The sequence below is a fragment of the Charadrius vociferus genome, unplaced genomic scaffold (assembly GCF_000708025.1).
Source record: "Charadrius vociferus isolate BGI_N301 unplaced genomic scaffold, ASM70802v2 scaffold722, whole genome shotgun sequence".
Classification (NCBI taxonomy): Eukaryota; Metazoa; Chordata; class Aves; order Charadriiformes; family Charadriidae; genus Charadrius; species Charadrius vociferus.
The window spans coordinates 809962-837728 of NW_009647220.1; the positions used below are offsets into that span (position 1 = coordinate 809962).

General features: G+C 39.4%; 1 protein-coding gene across 1 annotated transcript in view; it reads left to right on the forward strand.

Annotated features, from left to right (window-relative positions):
• Window positions 1-27767, forward strand: part of NEK11 (NIMA-related kinase 11) — a 100529-nt gene that overhangs the window by 34542 nt on the left and 38220 nt on the right. The window contains exons 6-11 of the mRNA XM_009879597.1: window positions 5540-5689; window positions 5772-5850; window positions 6369-6454; window positions 10763-10882; window positions 16151-16244; window positions 17075-17213. Of these exons, the coding sequence (XP_009877899.1) occupies window positions 5540-5689; window positions 5772-5850; window positions 6369-6454; window positions 10763-10882; window positions 16151-16244; window positions 17075-17213 (668 nt within the window). The remainder of the gene's footprint in view (window positions 1-5539; window positions 5690-5771; window positions 5851-6368; window positions 6455-10762; window positions 10883-16150; window positions 16245-17074; window positions 17214-27767) is intronic.

Below are 27767 nucleotides of genomic sequence, written 5' to 3' on the forward strand. Positions count from 1 at the left end.
CAGACTTCTTGTTTGACCTAAGTTCATGCTCCAGTGACACACACTTTCTCTGGAAAATGCCTGACCATGTCTGTACTTAAAGGGGCACAACAGGTATGACTCATCCCCTGTGATAGAACCACAACAGCTAGGTGTGTATATTAGAGCCTTTGGCCTTAGGCTGTTTTAGCTTATTAGTTCTTTTGTTTTACAAGGCATCTGAGGTTTTTATTTTGTTATTTGGGAGGCATTGTTTTTAAATATTATTGATAGGAAATAGTGGGTCAGAATCTACCCAGATTACATCAATGTCATCCCACTAAGACTGTTGAAGAATTGTGGCAGTACAGGTCTCCCAGCACCAACAAATGCAGATAGACCCATCAGCAATGTTATTAAGAAAGCAGTCAGACATCCAGGGGGATTACATTAAAGTCTACCAACAAAGTAAGAATTTTAATCAGCTTTATTTCAATCCATGCAGTGATTACAAATCATCACTCCAGCCCAAGCAGACTTGGGCTTTGTGACATTAGGCTGAGAAGAACTGGCATCCTCTAATTCACAGAACTATTCAAACAAAATGAAAACATTTCTTTCCAGGGAAGAGTAGACTAAAAGCAGGTACTCAGTGCATTCAGGGCAGTTGTGACTACTAACTTATACAGTAGGGGAGCACTAACTTTTTATCTGAGGTTTTCTGAACAACAGGGATACCTTTGTATTTTCGATTATCTTCATGGAACCTAGAAAACCCAGACTTACCAAATAGGTCAATGATAACTCCTGCAAATGGTCCTAAAGCGAAAGAGTAGCTTCCCCAGAGATCTCTCTTGTTCCAGAAAACTGGGGATTCCCTTGGCACAAGGGTTCCCAACCAGTTTAGGTCCTGCTTTCTTCATACTGGGGATTGAGCATCACTCTTGCCCATCCCAGCTGAAATGACCTCCCTGTTCTGCTCCTGAATAATGTTACCAAGATTTGCCTGCCACTATTAGTTAGCCTGTATTGTACCCACAGTATCTTGCAGGTTTTCCAGCTGTGAGAGCTTGGGGTTTCTCAGCTGAGACTCTGAAATCTGTACTGGCTGGGAGTCTGCCAAGGACCAGTATAGGTCCTTGAGTGCAAGTATTGAGTGCCTGCCTGTGCAGTGGCTATTGTAACTATATTGTATTTTTTTTCTGAGTGGATGAGATAAAGTGTATGCAAACAGTTATCAACAATCATATTTCTCTCTTCTTTTAAAAGCTATAAACATATAAGGCAAACTCCATCCAGGAACTTTTCAAAGGATTTGTGCATAGTATATGTTATAAATGATCTCAGAGGTAGAAATGATAACAGAAATAATTTAGTTGAAAAACAAATGCTTTTTTCACTTAGAGACTTGGCAAATTTTTCACAAGAGAGGTATAAATAATGCCCTTTTTGTCTTCCAGAGACAAAGCAATGTTTCAGTCACATTTAAATCCATTGTAGCCTATGTCTTCTATCAAGTACTGTCAGATTTTGATAGATGGTTTGTCTGTAGGGTTTGGGTAAATTGGGCTTCCTACACTGCAGATCTTGCGACTTTCATTTTAATTGTGCTTGCTTGCCTGTGCTTTTCCCCCAATTTGCCTTTCTCTTTAATCTTAACAATCAAAAAATATTCTTGTTTTTAACTGCAAAATTTTATGTAGAATAGTTACCAAAAATAGCAGTAAAAGCAGTGAAGACCTGAAAAGCAGTGGCTGAGAGAGTTGTAATGGTACACGTGTGCATGTACATATTCTTCATAGACTCTGGAATCAGCAAATTTTTAAGACCTTCAGGTACGATCAGACCGAGAGAAATCAGCCACAAAGGGATATGCATTTAGATTTTCCGTCTTTTTGAGCTTAATTTAGAATCATAGAATTGCTGAGGTTGGAAGGGACCTTTAAGATCATCAAGTCCAACCATTAACCTACCCTGACAAAACCTAAACCATGTCCCTAAGTATCACATCTACCCTTTTTTTAAACACCTCCAGGGATGGCGAATCCACCACCTCCCTGGGCAGCCTATTCCAATGTTTAATAACCCTTGCAGTGAAAAAATTTTTCCTAATATCCAATCTAAACCTCACCTGACATAATTGAATCCATTTCCTCTTGTCCTATCACTTTTCACCAGGAAGAAGAGGTCAGCCCCCACCTCTCTACAACGTCCTTTCAGGTAGTTGTAGAGGGTGATGAGATCCCCTCTCAGCCTCCTCTTCTCCAGGCTAAACAACCCCAGTTCCTTCAGTCGTTCCTTATAAGACTTGTCCTCCAGACCCCTCACCAGCTTCGTAGCCCTTCTCTGGACACACTCCAACACCTCAATGTCCTTCTTGTAGTGAGGGGCCCAAAACTGAACACAGTACTCGAGGTGGGACCTCACCAGTGCCGAGTACAGGGGGATGATCACTTCCCCAGTCCTGCTCACCACACTATTCCTGATACAGGTCCTTTTCTGCTGGGCAGCTTTCCAGCCACTCTTCCCCAATCCTGTAGCACTGCATGGGGTTGTTGTGACCCAAGTGCAGGACCCGGCACTTGGCCTCGTTGAACCTCATCCCATTGGCCTTGGCCCATCGGTCCAGCCTGTCCAGATCCCTCTGCAGAGCCTCAAGCAGATCAACTCACCTGCTTAGCTTAGTGTCATCTGCAAACTTACTGAGGGTGCATTCGATCCCCTCATCCAGATCATTGATAAAGATATTAAAGAGAACTGGCCCCAGGACCGAGCCCTGGGGGACACCACTTGTGACTGGACACCAACTGGATTTAACTCCATTCACCACCACTCTCTGGGCACAGCCATCCAGCCAGTTTTTTCCCCAGCCGAAGACTACACCTGTCCAGGCCATGAGCAGCCAGTTTCTCCAGGAGAATGCTGAAAGCTAACCTGAATCTTACAGTCTTTGAAGGACTATAACATAAAAAATATCAAAAAGATGTTAAAAGGACAGCAATGCTTATGTAAACAAATAGCACTAAAAACCTCAGGGTGGTTTCTCCTTAGAAGGGGCAGTGAGAGGTCTGGCTGTTGATATCATTGAGAATACACTTAAACCTGTCCAGACGCTCCATTTTATGATGCTGTTGAACATAAATGGCTTCGGTGTGAAAGGGCCATACATCAGTTTTGCTGAAATGAAGTGCTGTTTAGGAGCTTTGTCAAACCTATTGATGAACACAGGGAGCCGTCAACCCAAATGCGTGGGCTAGATAGCTTAATGGCCTTTTTAGAATTTTATAACACTGGCACTTTTACAAGCTAAGATTATAAAAGCAATTAAATTATATGTTTGGGTCATATGCAGATTGCTTATGGGAATCGGGAAGCCATTTTCTCTGCTGAATATGCTCCTTACAAGATGCTTAGACCAGGACTGTAGAAACACAACTGAGAAATACAGTTTTGAGGCAAAAGCTTGGCACTAACTCCCCCGGGCAATTGCAGATCAGCAGCTGTCCTGGGAAGAAATAGCCTTGCTCTGGGACTTAGGGCAGCATTTCTCAGCTTAGGAGGTATTTACTTCATATCAAAGAATTGTATCCTGCAGTAAAACCTTCATTCTTTTTCCCTCATTTTTCTTTTATTTTTTTCCTTTATTTTTCTTTCATGGGACAGATGGGGTTTTCCCTGGGTAGCCTGTTCACAGCCCCGGCTGCAGCAGAATGCCCTGGGTGTTGTTTTCATCTTCCTCCAAAGCCTCAGGTGTAGTCAAAGTACTAAACTACATGAATAAATGGGCTTCCCTGATGTGGCAAATCCTGTGCTCCTAATGGCTCATTAAGCAATTTCTAGCTGCCAGAATCAAGCAGCCTCCAAAACAGATTGATTTTACAAAAAGCAGTTATAGTACAGTCTGTCAGGTTGAGATTTTCCTTCCTCTTTTCTTCCCTCTGGCTGGTTTCCATTTTTGTTTTATGCTTTCAGATGCCATGTGTGCCGGGTTTTTTTTGTTGTTCTTTTTGTTCTTAAGTATTTTCCCATGTAGTAATTACCTTGTTTCAGAGTTTGAACAGACATCATAAATATATGTCATCATCTGTGTGTTACTGTTTACTGATTTTGGAAGTTTGAAAACTGATTGACAGTTAAGTCTTAAAAAAAATTAGGCAATTATTTATGTAACTCAGCAGTTGGTCTTTATCCAGTTGTTAGCAAACTGTTCTGCTTGTTGTTTTCACATGCTGCTTAAAAAGTGCCAGTGAGCGAGCCCCCTTATTCTCTTTCCTCTTCCTTACTTATATTCTATTTAGAGCCTGGGTTTCAGCTTTAAAAAATTTTGCTCCCGTTCTTTTATTACCAGATGGAGTGAATTGATTCGTCTTCTTTAACCAAAATGAATAATTGAAACTTTATTCATGATTTCCTTTAAAAGATAATATTTAAACCCTCTTCATCAAAGCCATTCACCTATACATACTTCTACTTATTATCACTATGTTTTATTTGCATACTGTTGCTGTAAATTACAAATACTACAATCAAATACTGCATTTGGAGTGAAGTTGCTCTGATATTTAAACTGGTTACTTAGCTGGGTCTAGTCCTGTAGCTGGCTCTCAGCAGCTTTTTCTGTTACCTTGATCAAGTCACGCATCAATGCCTCAGTTCTCCTGACTGCAAACTGGAGGTAATGCTGAGCATCCTTCCAAGCCTGGAAAGCTCATCTCCCCTGTTTTGTAGAAAACATTTGTCAGACAGAACCCAGTTGAAGTGCAAACTGTTATGAACAGTCATTTTATAAATTATTATGAGGGTGTTTATGTTAAAATGTTCAACTTGGTGATCTTTTATGTTCTCCATAAGGACTGGTAATAAAAGCCTGGTAAATAAGGTGATAGTAAATCAGACGCCCCTTTAAATTCATTTGTACTCATCCCAATTTTTAATGATTTAAAACTGACACTTGTTCTCAGCTATGTCTCCAGACCTGCAGTTTTCTTCTTTTCTCCTCCAAATAAAATTTTGAGAAAATTTAGTTTTAGATGTTGCAATATGAGGCTGTCGTGTAAAATTTGATAATTCTTTGAGTCCATACCAATTTTGGAATCTATTTGGAATATGTGTCCAAGAGTGAAATAACACCAGAAGATGCTTCTGTTATTTAAGCTTGAATTTTAGGCTCAGTTTGTTGTCAGAAATTAATTTGCAAAACCGGTTTACACAAACCTGTGTTGAAACACTACTGAACTACTTTGTCAGTCACTAATTAAAGTACTTCACTCCTAACTTAATAACTGCTTAAAAGGTAGTTCACACAATAGGCTTTTCCTTTATTCATATATATAGATATATTTATATATAGAATTTAAGTTTGTGCCTGCACTTGTGGAAATAGAGTGATGATATCTCCTGTTTATAAAGTTATTAGTTATCTGAGTAAACATATTTCAGATGGAAAGGATAGCATGATAATGAAATATCCTATTGCCAGGAGAAAAGGGCATACAATTGTAATTTTACTTACCTTAATGTCACTATGCATGCTACTTTCAAAAATATTGTTTATACTGTTCCTATTATTTTATTCTTCAAGGTCTCTGGGATGCATTTTGTATGAGATGTGCTGTATGAACCATGCATTTACTGGACACAATTTTTTGTCTGTTGTGTTAAAAATTGTAGAAGGCGATACACCTTCTCTTCCTGACAGATATCCAAGCCAACTGAACACTGTGCTGTGCAGGTATGTTATTTTGTTGTTTAGTAGGTTTTTAAGTTAATTTACAAAACTGCTTAATTATGACTTCTGCTTTTTAATATTTCAGCATGTTAAATAAGAATCCTTCATTGAGACCAGCAGCAGCAGAGATTCTGAAAATCCCTTATATTGATGAACAACTAAAGGTATATAAGAAAAAGTGATAGCTGTACACTTACCATTTGAGTATGTATTTTGCAAAAGCGGAGTCCAGGCAGAGACAGTGTGTTGAGAAAACTAATCAGATAGATAGCAGTTCATGGGAACATTAATCCCGGGGACTTTTAGAGTTAAATTACAAATATGACTGAGGTAGTGAGACAGTGAGAAATGAAGCCCTTGTCACTTTACATGCTGTATGTATCCCCTTTAAAATGTCATGAGCAATAAGTGAAATGGGCATTTATGTGTAACAAGTGCAGATAATTTGGGCCTGGGTACATATAATCTTGAAACTGTTCTGGTTAATCAGTTTTAATGAAAAGCAGTGCATCTTGCTCTTTTGGTCCCTGCTTCAGTGTATATATTATTTGGCTTTCTAAGAAGGTGGGGAAGGAAACTGCTCAGCTAGTTTTTACATTAGGACTGTATTGGCTCATAGCTGAAGAGTCTGGATCACTTTAGCCTCAAGTGTTGATACCAGCCCTATTTTATTTCCTTGCAGAATGTACAGTCCAAGTTCATAAACATGACTGTGAAAGACAAGGCACCTGACTGGCAGAAAGAAGCTGCTCCCCTTTTTGATGCTGTGTAAGTATTTTTAAGTGTTTTATGGGCAGCAGTATATGAAATTACTCTGTTGCCGAATAATATCGTGTTGAAAACATTAGTGTTAACCTCATAGTGCTTTATATTTAGAGGGACCCATTCCCCAGAAATACAGAAGAGCAACCACATTAGTGAGATACGTAATTAAAATTTAGGGGGAAAAAAAAAAGGATTTACAGATCAAATATTTTTATTATCTGTGTAAATTGTGCGTGCATGTGTAGTATACGCATATGTTAATTTAGTACCAATTAGTATGTAAATTATGACCTTTGTCTTTACATTTTGAAGGTTTAGATCATCGTTTTAATTATATTGCAATCTTTTATAGTGCTGTTTTTTGTGTACCTACTAATTACTGAATGTGAAAGCTATGCTTCCAAAGTGACACCAAACTAAAAGCATATACACTTAAACTAATATTCAGCTAATACTTCTGTAGGATACTGTTATATCTGTCTTGTAACTATAGTGAGAAATTAAGGCTAGCAATGTTTCTTGGCTGTTACATCAGTAGTGCCTTCACGTGTGATCTCTCATTTAGGCACTGAATATATATTAAATTAATTAATTGCATTAAATTACAGCACTGCAATGATTAAAGCAACTATCAACACAGGCAATTTCATTTCACCTTTGTAAATTAGCTCTGCAGTTTTGATGGCAGCTGGCCCTCCCCTTTGCTCCCTGTCCCTGGGTTTACTGTAAGTGGTTTTGCTCTGTCAGGAGCCAGCACACTCAAAATCGGGAGCTTGTGATCCTGTGTGGATGCAATGGACATCCCTGCTTTCTGTTTCCTCCAGATAACTGACAAGGCTTTAACAGCTATCTGAAATTTCTTTCAAATTGTGGAGTAACAGCAATAAAGAAGTCCATGCTCCAATCCATAATTAGCAATGCCTTTGGGGCAATAGGCCTTTCCCCCTTGTTCTTTGTGACCTCTGCTCTTGGGTAAGACCGACAGTTTTGCAGCTGTGGTCACTTTGCAAATACTGCCAATTCTGCTGCATGCAAACACCTCTTTGGGAAAGGCGACCACCTTCAACTTTTCTAAAAAAGTGTTATTTAGTATCGGTGGTAGGAAGAAAGCAGAGCAAACACAATGGAATTCAACACGGCAAAATCTTCTGTACATCTTTTTTACCCACTTTAACTACTGGGAGTGTATCTGTAAAGCTCTCATCTGCAGAAATTGCAGTTTGGGTTTCCACCCTGTCAATTCTGTTCTTGCTGCCTCTCGTTGACAGATGAGTCTCTGTCTTTTTATCAGACCAAAGTTCTCTGTTTTGGTATAAATAGGTACCTCTAGTATAAATAGGTTGTTGAACTTTGCAAGCATAGATGTAAAATGCAACAATAAATGATACCTGTATTGGCTAGTAACAGCTCCCTAATAAATAATAGCAAATGGACCTGGCTGAGACTACTGTCAAGTTTTTGGCCTACGTGCTTGCTTCTGCTGAAATAACCCTTTGCTGATATACTGGAAATAGAAGAGTCAGACAGGTAGATATGACATAGCCAGGAAATATTAGATCTATCTTTTGTCTGTGGCTGCTGTATTTGAGTTGATTCGATTAACTCTGAGTGGATTTCTGCCTCTTCAAATGAAATATAGTTAACTGCAGAGATGTTCCTCAGAGGTATAGCTTAAATAGTTTTGGGGCACTGAAATCTTGTCCAAATGTTGCCAACTCTATCTGAATTATATTGAGAGCTTAATGTTCATTAAAACATAAAGTATAAGAATGTCCTGGTTCTGGCAGGGATGGGGTTAATTTTCCCAAGGAGCCAGCAGGGGATACAGGTATTCCATGCCATGTGAGCCATGCCCAGGTTTGGTGGGGGGAGCGAGCCGGGGGAGGGGGCAGGAAGTCGCAGCTGGGAGCGGGCTGTGGGGGGTAGGCTCTGGGCGGGGGTATTGTTATTGTTTTCTCTTGCTTTTGCTGTTTTGTTAAACTGCTTTTATCTCAACCCACGAGTTTCTGCCTTATTCCTTCTGATTCTGCCCACGGCTGTGGGAGTTGCGCGAGCGGCCGCGTGGTTCTTTGTTCCCGGCTGGGGCCAAACCACGACAAAAGAATCTTGCAGAAATTTTTAATCTATGCCTTTAATTTGTGGTTACAGGATTTCAGATTACCTATATGCACCAAAAGATCGTAGATGCTTTGAGAAAGCAGTATTTTTACCTGCAAAATATATACCTAGACTTCAAATATCCCCATGCTTCTAGAACAGACTGGTAAACCCACTTTCTAGAATTTGTAACGTACTCTGTGCCATCCCTGATCCGTTGTCATTAGTTTGAATGTATTGAGTCTTATCACCTTCCAAATTGACATCATCTATATTGACAGAGCTAGCATATGGCGAGGACATTCATGTATATCTCAGAATCTGTAACTATTCTTGTTCAAAAGCAAGTCTGAAGTCTCTACGATGAAAAGCAAGTTCTAACTACAAGCATCATGTTCTTATACTTTTGTTAGAAGAAAATAGAAAGTCAGCCTCTTCTGTGCAGAGGTCCTAAAAATTGTGGAGCAATGGATGGCAACTGTTTTTGTTTAAGCATGGAAATTTACCTTGAGGTTCTCAAATTCAGGGCATCAATTTGAGAAAAAAAATCCTAGGAGAAACATCACTGTAAACTACAAATGTGCTGCAGTCTGATTCTTTTTGGCTAAATATTTGGAATACTAATAGTATAATATAAGTCATAATCTTATGACTTTCATTGTATTTATGAGAATATTAGCTGTATTGTTACTGGTAAGCAAAATGCCAAATAATTTCTACATTCCTGGATCTAAAGAAGTAGGTGAAATGAAATAAAAATACCTGAAAAATGGTAGAGAGCAGAAAAGTGGAGGAGAAATAGTTTAAACATAGTGAATTTCCCATAACTCTAGTCTGAGTGAGTGTACAAGGAGCTGCTTGTTATGGTGTTCTCCCCAATCATTGCTAGTTTATATTTATGTGTTGTTTTTTTCTCACCAGGAATTTTTTTCCATGTATAGTTGAATTTAGTTTCTTCTAGTAAAGACTTCTAATGGGTTACTTTATTCTAGTCCTGTGCAAGTCATAAATTTTAAATATTTAAGTAAGCATGAAGCTGTACAAGTTCAGTTTCGACTTGAATGAAAAATGGCACTTTTTTCCCAAGAGTTCCTTATAATTTAAATTAGAGTTTTTTACAGGGGATGGGAAATATGTCTACATTATTCATACTTGAAGAGTTAGTTCCATTCTTATGAATAATTGAGCTCTTCGTGTCTTTGTCCTAAGTCTTTTATATTTCACACTAATGTTCATATCTACACTATTTCCCTCTATAGTCAACATTTGAAAAGCATAATGAAAACTTCTCGTTTATTAAAATCCTGATTTCAAAATGATAGTACAGAAGGAGTATTGCAATTTATATGGTTACAAAACTGGGCTCTTAGATGATCAGAAGTTAATTTATCTTGTAAGAGCAAAAATAGTAATTTGAAATGAATACTTGGTATCACAAATATAAATAATAGAAAAAGTGATGTAAGTGAAATATGACTGCCAAGGCATTGCAAGCTGTGGTTTAATTTTTGTGATTACTGCAGGATGTGAGATAAAAATCTCAGATTAATATCCTCTTTCTGATATAAGACTAATATTGCTCTCCCATGTTGATAAATACTGCTGAGATACATATGTCAATAATTCATGCTCAGCTTTCAGGGATGGTCTGTGGAGACCATTTTACCAGTGAATTGTTATTATTGATTAGGTCTAGAAATTCAAGAGGGCAACATGATAATTATAACTGTCATTAAAGACACATTAATATTCTCTTTTATTCTAGACAGCTTGTAACAATCAATGTAAAATGTGTGGGTGATACTGCTTTTCTCTGTGGTTCTCAGTTAAAGACTGCCTTTGTACTTGGAATATGCTCAATAATGAAGCCTGATAGGGTAAATATTTCACTGTGCTTCAGCATTTATTCTTTTAAGGAGCTGAGCCTTTTTCAGTTCTCACCTGGGGCGTTGGGCTAGATGATCTCCAGAGGTCCCTTCCAAACCTGACCATTCTGTGATTCTGTGAAATTATTCACGTTCTTCATGAATCTAAGTTTAAATATTTCAATTTAAAAGAGGCATTTGCTTTCCGAACTAAGGTCTAATTAGTCTGTTATAGTACCTGTGACTTTCTAATTATTCCATTTGAAATGTCACTATGTTTCAATATCAAATCAAAATACTGTTATTTACATTTTTATATAAAGATGGGTTTTCATGCATTCAATTTCAGGCAGAGGAAAATTCATTTGCAAACTCTGCAGGAACTCTCTGAAGTACAGAAAATGACACCGCGGGAACGAATGAGGCTGAGGAAGTTAAATGCTGCAGATGAGAAAGCAAAGAAGTTGAAGTAAGTTGAGCATAACATTAGCATGGGGCCCTAACAAAGCAGTTTACCCCGTCCAACAGCCTAATGAGAGAGAACTGTCAAGGTAAGAATAAAAATAGAAAGGGTCTTCAGCTACTCAAAGTGAATGGGGATTTTGGATGAGTTAAATCACAGTAATTATTTATGTAGAAAGAAAAGTCAGAATATTAGCCCAAAACTGGCACTTTGAGCGCTGTGTTTCTGGTTAAATAAGTATACGAGAGGTTTTCAGGTATGTTACAATAGGAGATTTTTTTTTTTTTTTAATGACTTGTCATTTTAAGGATTGTACAGTCTGAGGAGTTGGACATTTAGGTACAATCCAGCTTCTGTCAATCATTTTGGCCTAAGAGATTTGCCAATAGAAATTAATAGCTCAGAGGTTACTCTTACCAAATGATCAAACAGGGGTAATGGACATGTTATAAAGGCTTTATGATTTATCTGTGTTGTTAAGAGGGTGAGACGTAATAAAAGGGGGGATTTGAAGGAGAATAAGTACCATTTCTGAATGGAATATGGGAAACAGCTGGAAGGCTATGCATGGATTCCTTTTTTAAATAAAAAGAATAATATACTGTTTTGATGACACATTAGAGTTTTTCCCAGTTAAAAATATTCAATATTTTATTCGGTATGAATGAAAACTGGAAAAGCAACACATTCATTTTTAATATTTTCTTCGAAAACATTTTGCAAAGCACAGTGTAAATTAACAAATGTTTACTCAGTTATTTATAGAGGATAACAGAGGACATAATTATTTTTGATCATGAGAATCAGCATCTTAACCCTGTCGTGCCAAAGCAAGTTAGCAATTCAGTAAGGCAATGATGTCCTAGTACAGAAAAATATTGCAAGGTGACGTGAAGTCTGAATTTATAGCCTCAGCAACTCTGCAGCTACATACACGTGCAAATCAACAGAAATTGCAGTTGAGTGAAAATGCTCAGTAAAATCACATCCTAACATTAGGAGACAAAAGGAAAACTAGGGAAAATGTGGGCCCGCTGTTGAATGAGACAGGTGCCGTGGTGACAGATGATGCAGAGAAGGCGGAGTTGCTAAATGCTTTCTTTGCTTCTGTCTTGTGTCTTGCTTGTGTCCCTCAGGGGTCAGTACTGGGCCCAGTTTTGTTCAACATATTCATCAATGATCTGGATGAAGGGATAGAGTGTACCATCAGCAAGTTTGCTGATGACACAAAACTGGGAGGAGTGGCTGACACACCAGAAGGCTGTGCTGCCTTACAGTGTGACCTCGCCAGGCTGGAGAGTTGGGCAGAAAGAAACCTTATGAAGTTCAACAAGGGTAAGTGTAGGGTACTGCACTTGGGGAGGAATAACCCCATGCACCAGTACAGGTTGGGGGCTGACCTCCTGGAGAGCAGCTCTGTGGAGAGGGACCTGGGAGTCCTGGTGGACAACAGGATGACCATGAGCCAGCAATGTGCCCTGGCGGCCAAGAAGGCGAATGGCATCCTGGGATGCATCAAGAAGAGTGTGGCCAGCAGGTCGAGGGAGGTCATCCTCCCCCTCTACTCTGCCCTGGTGAGGCTGCATCTGGAGTACTGTGTCCAGTTCTGGGCTCCCCAGTTCAAGAAAGACAGGGAACTGCTGGAGAGGGTCCAGCAAAGGGCAACAAAGATGATTAGGGGACTGGAGCACCTTTCTTATGAGGAAAGGCTGAGGGACTTGGGTCTCTTTAGTCTAGAGAAAAGAAGATTGAGGGGGGATCTTATTAATACATACAAATACTTAATGGGAGGATGCCAGGGGGATGGGAGTAGTCTTTTTTCAGTGGCGCCCAGTGATAGGACGAGGGGTAATGGGCATAAACTTGAACATAGGAAGTTCCATCTTAACATGAGAAGGAACTTCTTTACTTTGAGGGTAGTGGAGCACTGGAACAGGCTGCCCAGAGAGGTGGTGGAGTCTCCCACTCTGGAGACATTCAAAACCCGCCTGGACGCTGTCCTGTGTAACGTGCTGTAGGTGACCCTGCTCTGGCAGGAGGGTTGGACTAGATGATCTCCAGAGGTCCCTTCCAACCCTAACAATTCTGTGAATTCTGTGAATGTGTGCTCGCAGCTGAGAAGGCCAACCATATCCTTGGCTGCATCAGAGGAAGCGTGGCCAGCAGGTCAAAGGAAGCGATTCTGCCCCTCTACTCAGCTCTCGTGAGACCCCACCTGGAGTACCGTGTCCAGCTCTGGAGTCCCCAACATAAGAAGAACATGGAGCATGTCCAGGAGAGCCACGAGGACGATCCGAGGGCTGGAGCACCTCTCCTATGAAGAAAGGCTGAGAGAGTTGGGGTTGTTCATCCTGGAGAAGAGAAGGCTCCAGGGAGACCTTATAGCAGCCTTCCTGCCTGAGGACTGGAGGATAGCCAATGTCACTCCAGTCTTCAAAAAGGGCAGGAAGGATGACCCGGGAAACTACAGGCCGGTCAGCCTCACCTCCATCCCTGGGAAGATGATGGAGCAGCTTGTTCTGGGAGTCATCTCAAAGCACCTGGATGAAAAGAAGATTATCAGAAGTAGTCAACATGGATTCACCAAGGGGAAGTCATGTCTGACTAATCTGATAGCCTTCTATGACAAAGTAACTAGATGGGTGGATGAGGGGAGGGCAGTGGATGTTGTCTACCTTGACTTTGGCAAGGCTTTCGACACTGTCTCCCACATCATCCTCACAGGAAAGCTTAGGAAGTGTGGCTTAGATGAATGGACAGTGAGGTGGATTGAGAACTGGCTTACAGATAGAGCTCAGAGGGTTGTGGTTAGTGGCGCAGAGTCTAGTTGGAGGTTAGTAACAAGTGGTGTCCCTCAGGGGTCAGTACTGGGCCCAGTTTTGTTCAACATATTCATCAATGATCTGGATGAAGGGATAGAGTGTACCATCAGCAAGTTTGCTGATGACACAAAACTGGGAGGAGTGGCTGACACGCCAGAAGGCTGTGCTGCCTTACAGCGTGACCTCGCCAGGCTGGAGAGTTGGGCAGAAAGAAACCTTATGAAGTTCAACAAGGGTAAGTGTAGGGTGTTGCATCTGGGGAGGAATAACCCCATGCACCAGTACAGGTTGGGGGCTGACCTCCTGGAGAGCAGCTCTGTGGAGAGGGACCTGGGAGTCCTGGTGGACAACAGGATGACCATGAGCCAGCAATGTGCCCTGGCAGCCAAGAAGGCGAATGGCATCTTGGGGTGCATCAAGAAGAGTGTGGCCAGCAGGTCGAGGGAGGTCATCCTCCCCCTCTACTCTGCCCTGGTGAGGCCGCATCTGGAGTACTGCATCCAGTTCTGGGCTCCCCAGTTCAAGAAATACAGGGATCTGCTGGAGTGTCCAGCAAAGAGCTACGAAGACGATTAGGGGATTAGAACATCTCTCATATGAGGAAAGGCTGAGGGACTTGGGTCTCTTTAGTCTAGAGAAAAGAAGACTGAGGGGTGATCTTATCAATGCTTACAAATACTTAAAGGGAGGGTGCCAGGGGGATGGGAGCAGTCTTTTTTCAGTGGTGCCCAGTGATAGGACAAGGGGTAACAGGCACAAGCTTGAACATAGGAAGTTCCATCTTAACATGAGGAGGAACTTCTTTACTTTGAGGGTAGTGGAGCACTGGAACAGGCTGCCCAGAGAGGTTGTGGAGTCTCCCACTCTGGAGACATTCAAAACCCTCCTGGACGCTGTCCTGTGCAACCTGTTGTAGGTGACTCTGCTCTGGCAGGGGGGTTGGACTAGATGATCTCCAGAGGTCCCTTCCAACCTTGACCATTCTGTGATTACTTGTGCCAATTTGTGATGCCCATACTCAAAGGCTACAAACAAAAAACTAAAGGCTTTCATCTCCTTTTGGAAAATATATCTGGTCAGAATGTATGTCTGTCTGACACTTACCGTTGCCTTTGATACTGGAGACGGTATGTAAATTTATTCTCATTTTTAAAAAAAATCTTTTTGAATTGAAACCACTATACAAATTTAACACCTCTTCTGCATGGTTTTTTCAATAATATGCTAGGCCAATTTTTGCACTTATATGAAATTTATAAATGGGAAGTCTGACTCATTTTTTTTTAAAATGAATGGAGATTAGGAAATAATACGCATTGCAGGATAGTTCAAGTTTGCTTTTCGTTTTCTTTACTTTCTTGTACTTTAGTGTTTTATATTTAGATTTCAAGTTTTTTTTTTTCCAGCAACAAAATTAAATCTATTTATTTTGTAATATAAAGGCAACATATTAATCTTCAAATCTTGTTCTCAGTCATAAATCTTTAAAATGGATCTATATTTAGATCTGTGTTATTGCCAGCTCACTCTTGTCCAAAGTACTTGGAGCAGTGCAAAACCAGTACCTTCTCAGACTGGAGATATGCTTTCAGCAGTGCAAATCTAGAAATGGCTGGGAAGGGAATATAGTAATGGAAACTGGAAGAGCTGCTTAATGTAGTGTCCTGGTTCTGGCAGGGATGGGGTTAATTTTCCCAAGGAGCCAGCAGGGGATACAAGTATTCCATGCCATGTGACCCATGCCTAGGTTGGCAGGGGGGAGGGGGCAGGAAGTCCAGCTGCGGTGGTCCCGGTGCGGTAGGGGAGCGGCTATGGCAGCATTGTAATAGCGTTCGTATATTCCTTTACTGGTGTTATTGTTATTGTTTTTCTCTTGCTTTTGCTGTTCTGTTAAACTGCTTTTATCTCAACCCACGAGTTTCTGCCTTATTCCTTCTGATTCTGCCCATGGCTGTGGGAGTTGCGGGCTGTGGGAGTTGCGCGAGCGACCGCGTGGTTCTTTGTTCCCGGCTGGGGCCAAACCATGACATGTAGCACCTGGCTTAAGTAGTCTCGTACAGAAGAACACAGTTTCCAAGGCTCCCCCACATGAAGTGTTCGTAGCATGCAAGTGTTGTGTGCCTGTCTTCAGCTGAAAGGTCCCCAGAGTACGTGCTGGAATGAAGTCCAAAGTATTTAAGACCTTTGGAAGAAACATAAATAACTGGGACCAATAATTTTCTGTTTCTCAATTATATTACGCAAGTTGTGAAAGAAAAATATAATAGTGTTTGGAAATGGGGCCTGAAGTTTCTTTGTGAGTTCACTAAAACTAACCTCACTTGAGATGCCATGAACGTTTGGCATCGTAGGAGTCTGATTATGGAATTTCCTTTTGCACATCTATTTCTAGAAAATCCCTTTGTGCAATCCCTGATACCACATCCTAAACACAAGTGTTTTGTATTTACAGGCAGCTGGCAGAAGAAAAATATCAAGAAAATATCAAAAGAATGCAAGAATTCAGGTCCCGTAATTTTCAGCAGCTGAATGTCAATGTCCTACATGTACGTATGGGCTGTTGTTTCAGAGGCCTCCTTTATGTATATTCAGTGTACAACACTTTTCTGTTTCTTACATGCTTTCTATAGCATCAGAGGCACAGTCCTGTTCTAAGACTAGTAATTTAGAAGTGCACCAAAGTTTGGGCTGCTTAGCTGAACCTGTGGCTCTGTCGTGAGTGCATTCAGTTATTCAGATACAGTTCGACAAACTCTCTATTCATTGCACAATTTTCTTTTATTAAGTCACCCTTAAATCTAAATCTGCTCTCCGAAATGTACTTGCTGACATTCTGCATGACATCAGAGTTCAAAATACATTCATTTTCAAGATAAGTTTAGAATTGTAATCCTTTAAACACTCTAATTTGGCATGGCTGTGGGTTCTTTTCATTTGATTATGATTAATCATTTGAATATTAACATTTCAACTGGCTTTTTAGTAAGAATGAAGTCTTGGAATGACTCCCAGTGTAAGCTGTCCTTTGCTTTTAAGCTATCTGCAACAGAAGATAGGCCTGTTCAATTCTAGTGCTATGTCTTATCGTAGAGAGAACAGTGTCAGTTTGGAAACAGTCAGTGAAAGTATCACAGAAATAATGAGGTTTTGGTTAGTGCTTTGTCTTCTACCATTTTTTCCACATGCAGTCTATTTTCTATTTCCCATTGTGTCTGGAGCAAAAAATATGTTAAATCTGTCTCTGCTTATGGCTGAATCGCTACTGATCATTTACAAAAAAAGTTAGGATTTTTTTTTTTTTTAGTGTTTGCCTAATACAAATTCCAGCAGTTGTGTAGATCAGACCTGTTTCTTCATGCTGCTTGCATCGACTAAGGAATCTGACGAGCAGACTTCAAAACCCCCAATTCATTCTCAGCCAGGCGCTACATGCGGCTATGTGTCCATAGGACATGATGAACCAAGTGGAAATGAGACATCAGGTCAGCTCTGCGTGTCTGAACTCACAGACCATGGTAAGAATTCAAAATTTGATATTGAAATGAAACTGCCTACAAACAAAGCAAGATTTGATTTTGTCCCTTGCAGTTAACTTGTGGTGGGGAAACTGGTATAAAAAGCAGTCAGACCTGTAAAGCAGTCAAAAAGTTTACAAAGAGAGAAGGAAAATAATCTATGTGGATGTATGTACAGCAGATGCACAGCAAGGTTACATGGCAGGACGTCTGTGTTCCCAGAGTCTGAGTGACCTGTGAGCAGCGACTGAGGTGAATGCACTTTCTCCAAATTAGATGCTGAGTTAGAAGGAAATAGCTTTAACTTCACACGTATGAAATGACTGGTGTTAGAAAAGCATTTCCTAAATTATCTCTCCAGTGCAAAAATAAGTACAAGAATTCAGAGCATTTGCACCTTTGGTACACTTTGATGCCATTTTCTTTATCTATAACAATGAGAGAAGCAGATGGAAACTCTTTAAACTGTGCTTATCTATACTGTCCTCAAATACTTAGCTACTGTCTAAAGAATATGAAGTACTATATAACATGTATTTTTCTGTAGATAGATAAACAAATAGTCAACCTTTCCAAAACTGTTCAGACTGTGGAAGCGTTGTCCTTAATGAGAAAAATATTTTTAAGAACTCATTCATATGTTTTGTTTCTACAGTGTTCTGGAATAGTGTCATATTCTTAAATATTTAAGAATCATTGTGTAAGCACTATTATGGGGAAAAATTTTTAATCAGATTAGAATCTTGCAAGTATGCATTAATATACTTTTAAGTATGAAAACTACTTTTCTCTAATAGTTCTGCCTGTTAGTGTTGGTTTATGTACATTTGCAAAGCTATAAACCATTAAATTAAAGGCATCAAAACCAGCTTGTTTGTGGTGGAGGTGGGCTTTTTTAATAGCAAATGGCTTTTTTCTTTCAATGTAGCCTCATTTATGTCTACATAGTTGGCTTGCTATTTCACAGTATAAGGAGGGATGATCTGTGTGGGAGAGAACCCAGCTGCTAGAAATACATCCTGGGCGGGGAGGGTAGGGAAGCTTGCAACTAGAGGACCGAGAGAAAGCACTCAATGTGGGTGGGAGATGTACTGGGGGAAGCATACAAAGATACCTAAATAGAAACAGAACAACATCCATGAAAGGAAAGAAACTGATGTTTCTGCCTTTTGAGATCATTGAGCTGTTAAATTATAGAGACAGAAATTAGATGCATTTATATCTGTGATGCAGAAGTTGTGTCAATCTGTTGTACAAAACTGAATGCATGTTTAATTGCTTTTGCCAGGATGTCTGACATTGAAGTGGTGGGTTTATGAGAAAAAGGAGGTATGGATAGGCAAGAGAAATTAGATGGTTTCTCTTCTTCACTTTGTGAATACCTTGTTATTCTTGAAGCTGCTGTCAAAGCTGTTACTTACTCTATTCAGTATTCATACTCTTTTCTTAAAACATTTCAGTGCAATCATGCATGTCCTACACGGCTAATTATTAAGTTATTAATGGCACCTTTGTATTTGAAAATGTAGAAGCAGCTCCAGCTATTGATTTTCAGTAGAATTTTATTCTTGATCAATGGGCTACACATTAGAAAAACAAGAAAGCTAGAAGCAAGGCTGTGAAATGGCTTTATAAAGTTGTCTTACACGTTAATAAACCTTGCTAACCGATACTAAGTTAGCAGAAGAAGTTAGATTAGAAAACCAGACTAACAAGCTCCCTAGTTAGAACTAATAATTAAAAACTGTTGAGGAAAGGGAGAAGAGGCAGGAGAGTGTTTGTGAACACCAAGAAGGCTCAGCAGCAGTCTTTCAATTACTTCAGGGTTGCGCCTAAAAAATCCTCTCAGGAGTGGTAAAAGCTGGTGGGCAACAGCTAGGGATAGTACCCCAATGCCAACAGGTAGGGAGGAAAGTTCAAATTATCTTTGGCTCATATCCTGCACTCCTTAAAAAAAAAATTGCAACGTGAACTGAAGAGCAGGGCTTGGAGGATTGAAAGACCAGGCTTTTAAAGGGTTAGGGAGAGACATAGAAGAAGAAGAAACCTTCTGACACTCAGCTTTCGCTGAAAATTATCTAAAGCATTAAGAAATGCAGTTGTATGTCATTGGGGAAGATGTCAAATAGAAAGCTCAAGGTCTAGCTTTAGTAAGTAGATTTAAAAACCATGGCATCTTGATCCAGTTTTAGCAGTGGTAGTTACACTTACTGAAAGTTGGGAAAAACAAGGCAGTGTAGTTAGATAAACGAAAATCACTATGACAGTTTGGGGTTTGGGACTTCACAGTGGACAAGTTTCAGCAACGTCAAAAACATTTAACTGCTGTAGACTTCCCTGGGAAGTTTAAGCTTCTCTCCATGTTTGTTTTACATAATCAGCAACGATCTTCTGAATCCTTTTTTTTTCTAATTAGCAGCCCTGTGCACTTATGAGACATCTAAAAGAGTTCTCTGAAATCACAGATAGCTGACCAATTTGTTAGTCTTCAAGCAGGTTTTATTTTTTGGAATGTGAAAGAGATCTGAGTGGATCCTGTGCTTCTGATGTTGAGATGAACTCAAACTATTACCGAAAAGGTTCATCCAGAGTGCTCACAGTTGGTACAACTTCTTCAGGAACTTCAAGAAATAATCTGATTCTTATTCTTACAGCGAAATGCTGCAGGCAATGTAAATACTATTTTTTAAAAACCAAATTAAGTTAGTATTTCAACATCATGTTCCTTACCATGCCATCCAGCAATACTGTGCAGATTTATTCTACTATCAAAGAGACTAGGATGCTGCTGAGTCCTGTGGGACTGATTGACAGCGTGGTTTTTAAATATGGCTGTTCAGATGTCACTTGCTAAGCCAGCCCAGGTTGCAGTGGCTGGTGAACCTTGGCATGCTGTTCCCTTTACTCCTCTTCACTTCTGGGATTCCGGGCACATGCTCTGCAGCATCCTCCACACCTCAGCAGAAAATAAAGAACTTGGGGAGAGGGGGGAGACCAACAAAACATGAGCTTTTGCAGACAGAAATCACTTTGAAATTCTTTTGTGCTCCCTTTACTTAAGCTCAAGAAGAAAGGGATCCAATTTTAACCTGGGAGTGGGCAGCAGTGAACAATTATGTGAATAGTAAGTTATACTATTTTTAATTTAATGACCCAAGAGAGGAAGCTGTGCATTAAACACACATATTCCAGATACATTATCTTGGCTCCTGGCGGTTCTCTGATAGAAAGCCCTGTCCTCCAATCCCACCACTTTGCCACCATTTGCTTCTGTTCTATAGAAAAAGTACAAGCGTCAATTTGACCACCACGTCCAGACTGTGGACATCTACCTGCGTGGCCCCTTTCCTAAAGAATTTCACCTGCTTTACACACTCTAGAAAGTTCCCCCTGCTTCTCTGCATAGAAAGCTGTTCCTGGGCCAAAATATTGCAGTGCTTGCGAACCTTCTTATCTCTGGCTTAGATTTATTTCTGGCTGTTTCATGCCAACATCTTTAAGATGCGTTGCCTTATTGCCTTGCAGCTTAAGTAGCTCTTCTTCTTCCTTTGCTTATTCTCCTCATGTTTTTATAGGCAGCAGTAATATCTTTCTGTGTAGTACCTCTGTATAATACTTCTGTATTATTCATATGTTTTAACACTGCTCACTTTTAGCATGCCTGAAACTTCCTTCTTTATTCCTTCCTTAAGATGCTTCCAAGCTGGTATCTCCCAATTTACAATAGTTTTTTTTGGCTGTAATGCTTTAGACTTGTGGTTCTGTTCTTTGAATTTTCTCCATCATTCCAGTTCTCAGGGTCACCCAGCGTACATTGTCATAATATCCTGGTTCTGCTTTGTATTGGTGATGCGCTCCACCTTAGCTTCTGGAAAGCAGTGTTATGCATGCTAATTCGGCAGAGCAGACCTCTCCCTTGGCCGGTTGTGGAGTGCTTCTCTTGGTTGCCCAGTGGCATGTTGCTTTTGCGTCCTTCCCACCCTCCTCATGGTCGGCACTCTTGCAGCGATGGGAAGCGTTTGAAGCGCTGCTCTGCAGACATGGATGAGCTTGCAGGGAAATCAAGTGTCTTTTCCTAAAACATCAGCCTAGGTGGTTAGGAGAACTCATAATCACACAAGCATGGGACATCCACAGTGGCAGCAGCATAAGTAGGCAGGCACACTGGGTTTTTAAGGAGCTTCTCTGTAAATCTTTGGGTTCTGCAACTTTGTCTTTTCAGTTCCTTGATTTAGCTGCGTTTTGCATGCATGCCAGAGCAAAGGATCCTTTTGGTTTGGCTATTACTTTTCTCCACATTGCAGATCTTCAGAGAGTCATGGCAGATGTTCCTTGCAATAGTGAAGGTTTAAAAACATGCTATAAATTTCTATACTATAATAAATTTCTTAACAGTTTTGCATTGTTACTGATACAATCTGGAGTAAAAAAATGTTCCCTTTATTTGTAAAAAGACAAGCAACAGTATTGCTAAGAAAGCTAGAAAAATTGCGTTTATAATTATTATTAACCATATTAAGTAAGTGGCTGAAGTGGTATGTTGAGTGCACCATTAGAATGATACATACTCTTACTGTAAATATAAAACAATGAAAAATGGCTTTACTTGTTTGCAACTATTTTATGTAATAGTTTTAATCTGCATTATATTTTTTAGATTTGTTAATTGGAAACAAAAGAATTTCTATTTTGATAATGAGATATTTATGGAAAGATATTTTATAGTTGTGTTTAATATTCATTGAAAAATGTTTATGTCTCCATCTTATGTGTCCAGGAATTTATGGAATTGTCGTCATACAAATAATTTAAAACTAGGGTGGACAGATCAGTTTGGAATATATTGTACTACTGGGAACAGTTTTGCTTCATGTCTTTTCCATCTCCAGCTTCTCCACATACAAGCAAGAGACAAAAGAACTGAAATAAGTTTCCTATTGAGATTGTGCTCGGAGACTCTGAGCCACTGTCAGTGTTAAATACAAATATTTGTGTGTCAAAAATATATATGTGTATCTGTACACTTAGTTTATTTTCAAGGTATAGCGTAAAATTGCAAGGATTAATAACCAAATTCCCTTTGTATTTTGATTTGGATTCTTTCTTTTCTCTTACATTTCTCCAGCTCATTTTATTGATTAATTATTTATCAATATTAAAAAGCATATTTTGCAAATCATGGCAATGAATGCAAAATGTGTCAGGATTTCCTATTTTTGCTGATAATTACCTAGGAAATAAGTCATTCGTCCTCTCTGTTCATCATCAAAATGAAAAGCCACCTTGCAATGAATTGCTTAACATCAGTTCCCCCCCCACTCCCCTGTTCCCCCGGTCTCTTGACCCATTTCTTTATAGAAATTCTCTCCATTTGGACTAGGATAGACATGCCAATGTACATTTGTCTGGAGATCACTGTATGTTCAGTGCATGTACTTAGCTTTCAATAGTGGTTTTGTGAATGGTGAGGCAAATTGTATTGTAGGGCTGGCAACTAAAGGTCAGTTTATCAATAAGAAAAAATAATGCTGTAAAAAAGAACCGTCCATATTTAACTGCCCATTTCCATGAATGATAATGAGTGCAGCTGGAGTAAAATTACGTATTTTCTAAAACATGAGCAAAAATTATCAACCAAAAAATAAAAGTATCCATGAGCTACACCCAGCCTTGATGTTATAGATGAATACGGTCAGCGCCTTCGTATGCCAGCTAGAATGACGATCTTCCGGCTAGGCAGGTTCATTAGATATTTAATGTTTAATGATGTGGCCTCCTTCTAAAGAGCTACTGGAACCATCATATAAGTAATTCACTACTTTCTAATATAACAATAATTCGTCTTCACCTACTAATTAGCTTTATTGAGCTCTTAGTCTACTTTTCTGATTATAAAAGAAGTAACCAGAAGAGCAGATGCCCATTTTTTTTCAGAGAAGTGGATGTTGAGAGAAGTTTAGGATGCTGAGGGTCATCTTTTCCATGAATTTTGTAGTACTGGTAGACCACTGTGGCCTTTCTGTGTGGGCTACCATACACTGGGCTAGATTGGATGGAAAAGTGCAGATCTGTCACTACATCACATTGATTGTTTGAGTGCAGGTCCTTTTGCTTTGGTTACAGTGTCTTCTAATGAAGCCAGATTTTACAGCATAATTCTCAACTCTGCATACAACTTGATTCCTATTGACTGGCTCTGTTTGCAGAAATATTTAATAAATAGAATACACTAGTTGTGGGGACTTAATTGTAAAGAATCCAGAGAAATCTTTGTAAGAGCATGAATTGTACTTACCCATGTGGGAAATTAGTGTTGAATATCTGAATTTTCTCTAGTTTACTACATAGAAAATCCTCTTGGTAGAGAAGCTCAGTCTTTGCAGTTGAAAAAAGCACAAAGAGCAAGGCATAATCCTGTTATACAACTCTAATAGCTACATGTTCAAGGTTTCTTATTCAATTTCTACAGCAGAACTTGCCTTGAAATTGGCTACAAAATCATAAACTGTATCTAAAAGTGCTTACAGATACCTCAATGCAATTACAGATGCAACAAAAAGCTACCATTTTCTTACCATCGTCTTTGATCCTTCTGATTTGGATCAGTTTTTACAGTTGAAAGACACTGGGTTGAAAGCTATCTCCATTACCAAACCCCCATACCTTTTACAGGAGCCATAAGGAGTGTTAAATTCAACAAGCTGAAGTTTAACAGGCATGAAAATTTAAAGCCATGCACTGGCATTCCAGGCTAAAAGTGCCACTTTATACCTATATCAATTTCACAGCTGATGAGACATGGTAGATAAGAGTGGGGGAAGACTTTTTTGTTTTAAAAAAAAGTGTTCAAGAAATTAGATATGCAAATGCATCTGTATTTCTAAGGGCTTGTCCTCACTGCTGGACTTAAGTGCCTGGAATGAAAAAGAAAATGCAGCAAAATGCCACTGGATGTAAGAGCCAGCAATAAAATATTGTATCTTGCGGTTTTGGTTTGCCAGGACACTACTAGTTGGGGCTTCATCTGCATTGACATCCATTTCTGTAAGAGCCCCAGGTCTGCATAAACTACTACTCTGCTCTTAATAGACATGTTTGTGTGTGGGGAGAGGTCAAGTTAAAGGAGCAAAATAGCTTAAGCTAACTAGTTGGGGTATTTAAATTCTTGTACAGAAAAAGAATGTAAAAAGTTAAAGGCATATAAATTAAAAGGATATATTATATGATCTCTCTGAACTGTATTATATTCCTTTTTATTTCTCTTTGCTGCAAAGATTATAACATGTTAAATTCCTCTGCTTAATATGTTGCAATATATTACATCTTGCAATCCTCCGATTTCATTACAATTCCAAAATAGCTAAGTACATTACAGTAATTGCATACATTATTTCTAGATTTCAATTGCTAATTTGAAGTTATGGATATATTGCTTTGAATTTCAAGTGGGCAAAGTTCATTTGACTCTCAAATTGGAAATGTTCACTTATAAAATATTGTGGGGTTTTTTTTGTCTGTTATTTTTACAAGCTTTGTTGAAGGATTTTCAAGGTATTATTTTAAATCTTGGAAGGTTATTTCTCAGCACATCTTTAAACATCTCTGTACATGCACATTTTGTTTAGTGCCTGTCAAATGGTACTTACGCATACTGACTGGGTAACTGAGTAACACCCCAAAATATGAACATACGGGCCATCACACTGCTCAAAGGCTTTTAGGAAAATCGAGTCTTGTTTTGTTTTTCAGTCTAGCAAGCCAAAGTACAACAGAATAATATTTATAATAAGTGGCACTAAGCACCTTTCTGCATTATTATTGTTATAGGATCTTTTGTAACCAAAAAGACTTGGCTCAGTTAAGAATACAGTGTTGCAGTGACTTCTACTGTGGGTTACCCATTGGTTTCCTCTTTCATGTAGTTCCCCTGCTTCCAGGATCAGAAGGCATATTCTCTGAGTTGCTACTTGCCAAAGTGGTTCCATGGGATGCTTGCAGAGAGAAACTGCCTGTTTAGTTCTGGCATTTGCAGTTACAAGTCCTTCACTTGTCCTTGGCACATGGAGTGGCAAAACTCCTGCAACTCTCGCAGGGTCGGAAGGCGTAGGCGTGCTGGGACCGTGCCCCTCTGACCCGCTCATCTGCCTCGTGTTTTCATTGCTTGGTTTCACACTGAGATCCCACCTTGTCCCAGATTCAATTAAAGGAATGGTAAATCTGATTTATTCTAGCAAAAGCAAGGTTTAACAAAGTTTGCAAGTTTTAGCCACAAAGAGGAAAAGTAATTACTGCTTTTTTTCTTTTTTCTTTTTTCTTTTTTTTTTAAATTGACGGAAGCGTTATTCTTCTTGTTTAAGGAGTTCTTCCGTAGAAGTATTGCCTTTGGAGAGCTGATTTCTTGCTTTGGTTATAGGTCCCCATTCAAACCCTTCTTCCATGAAGGCAACTATAGAACTAAAGAGATATTCCTGGGAATTTTATGACATTTCGGAGTCTAGGGTTTACAGTAATTTAAAAACCTCTATGTGGAGGTTTCTATGCATTGTGCATTATCTTCAAGTTTTTACTCAAATGCTTTAGCTTATTTGAGCGCCATCGGGAATTGAACTCTACTCACAACCTCCTCAGGAAACCTTTTCCAAAGCTATGTACTGTTCCATATGCCTAGCTACTTAAATCTTTTCATAGCTTCACAAAAATTCACAGCTTACTTCCTACAAGAAGTCTTGCTCTTAAAGCTTCAGAATGAAGTCTTTAAGCAGCAGTTATGTAAAAAAAACCCAAACACTTTGAAACTATGGGGAGAGAGCAAATTACATTACTCCATAGCTTCTACTTTTTTCTGATTTATTTTTCATACTGATTTAGTTTGGCATTGATAAATAGAGTCTACCTCAAAATTCACCTTGGTCAATGACTACAGTTAAAATGATTCTGGCCAAGTCTTTTAAAAACCTACATGGGAAGTCCCTTCACTGCTTCCAAAGCATTATGTTAAACATTTTCAAAACACTGTGGGAATTTAGGAAGCAATTAGAAGCAAATGCACCAAGATTGTATATGTACAAAAAATACTATATACTTGTCTTGGTTTCAGCTGAGCTAGAGTTAATTTTCTTTCTTCGTTGCTGTGTTTCAGATTTGGTATGAAAGGAGTGCCAATAATGCATATTGTTTTAGTTGTTACTAGGTGATGTTTATACTATTCAAGGACGTTTTTCAGCTTCCCATAGAAGCTGAGAAGGAGCATAGACAGAACAATGGAATGGTCAATGCAATATTCCATACCATAGGCCTCATGCTCGGTATATAAATGAGGGTTAACTGGGGGGCAGGAATCCATGACCACTGCTCAGGTAACCAGCTCACCAGGTGGTGACAGAGGCTTGTGTTGTATTATTTTATCTTGTATATTCTTTTATCATGATTGTTATTATTGTTATTTTCCTTTTCCTGTTATTGTTCTATTAAACTGTCTTTATCTTAACCCATGAGATCTTTTTCCTTTCCTTTCCCCTCCTTTTCTCCCTCTTCTCTCTACCCTTCTGGGGAGCAAGGGGGAGAACTGAGTGTCCAGCTGCGTGGTCCTGGCTGCGGTTAAGCCACAACAGTGCTAGATTCTATAGCAGATACTTTCAATGTTTTAAATCTTCCTCAGAAAGAGACTAGTTTTTATTCCAAGTTGTCCTACTTACAGGGCTATATAACCTTACACTGCACTTCAGACTCAAGGTTAAACCGAAGTAAATAAAACCGCACAAGACATTTACTTGCAAACAAAGCATCTGTGAACAGCATGGGTGTTGAAAAACATTCAATAAGGAATCCCAGTCCACCCCCCAGTCACAGTTCTTTGGCTCACTTATCAAACTAAACAACATTTCTGGAGAGCTAGGCCAAATTATATAGTGACGTAAGAAGCTGGGGCCAATTTCAAGTGAGGGAGAGTTTGCTCAGAAAGTAACTGTAAATACTGAATTAGTTTGCAGTTTCTACCAGTTTAGCTTTCAGGGCATATGACTGTCAGACAACTAGCTGGAGGAAATGAGAAGGTGACAGCAATGAAGACATTGGTTTACATTCTTCTGCTATTTTTTCTGCTCCATGGAGCAAAGTGTGCACCTGCAATCTGGTAATTACAATTACTTTCGCCAGTTAATTTCATCTAGGTATTTATGTCTCAATACTTTTTTCCCTAGATTTGCTCGTTTGCAATCATTTACTTGTTTTTGTACTTGTTCCACATAAACTTATATTACTGCTTATATCCAAATTAAAAATATTTTACATCTTTCCTACATCCAGACTCTTATGCACGCAACTACTTACACCAAATTTGGATCTGAACCATTCCCATTTGTTTTCCATTCTTTCAGTAACTTCTGGTTGTCAAAATACCCTCAATTTATGTCTTAAAAATGGCATTCTTGAACTGAATCTCGGGGAGAAGGAAGTGACTGTCCTAAGGGGCAGCTTTTTGTGTTAACACCTGGACTCTTTCCTACCCAACACTGTGGTCAGACTGAAAGGAAAGGTATCAGGCAGTCTCTGCCA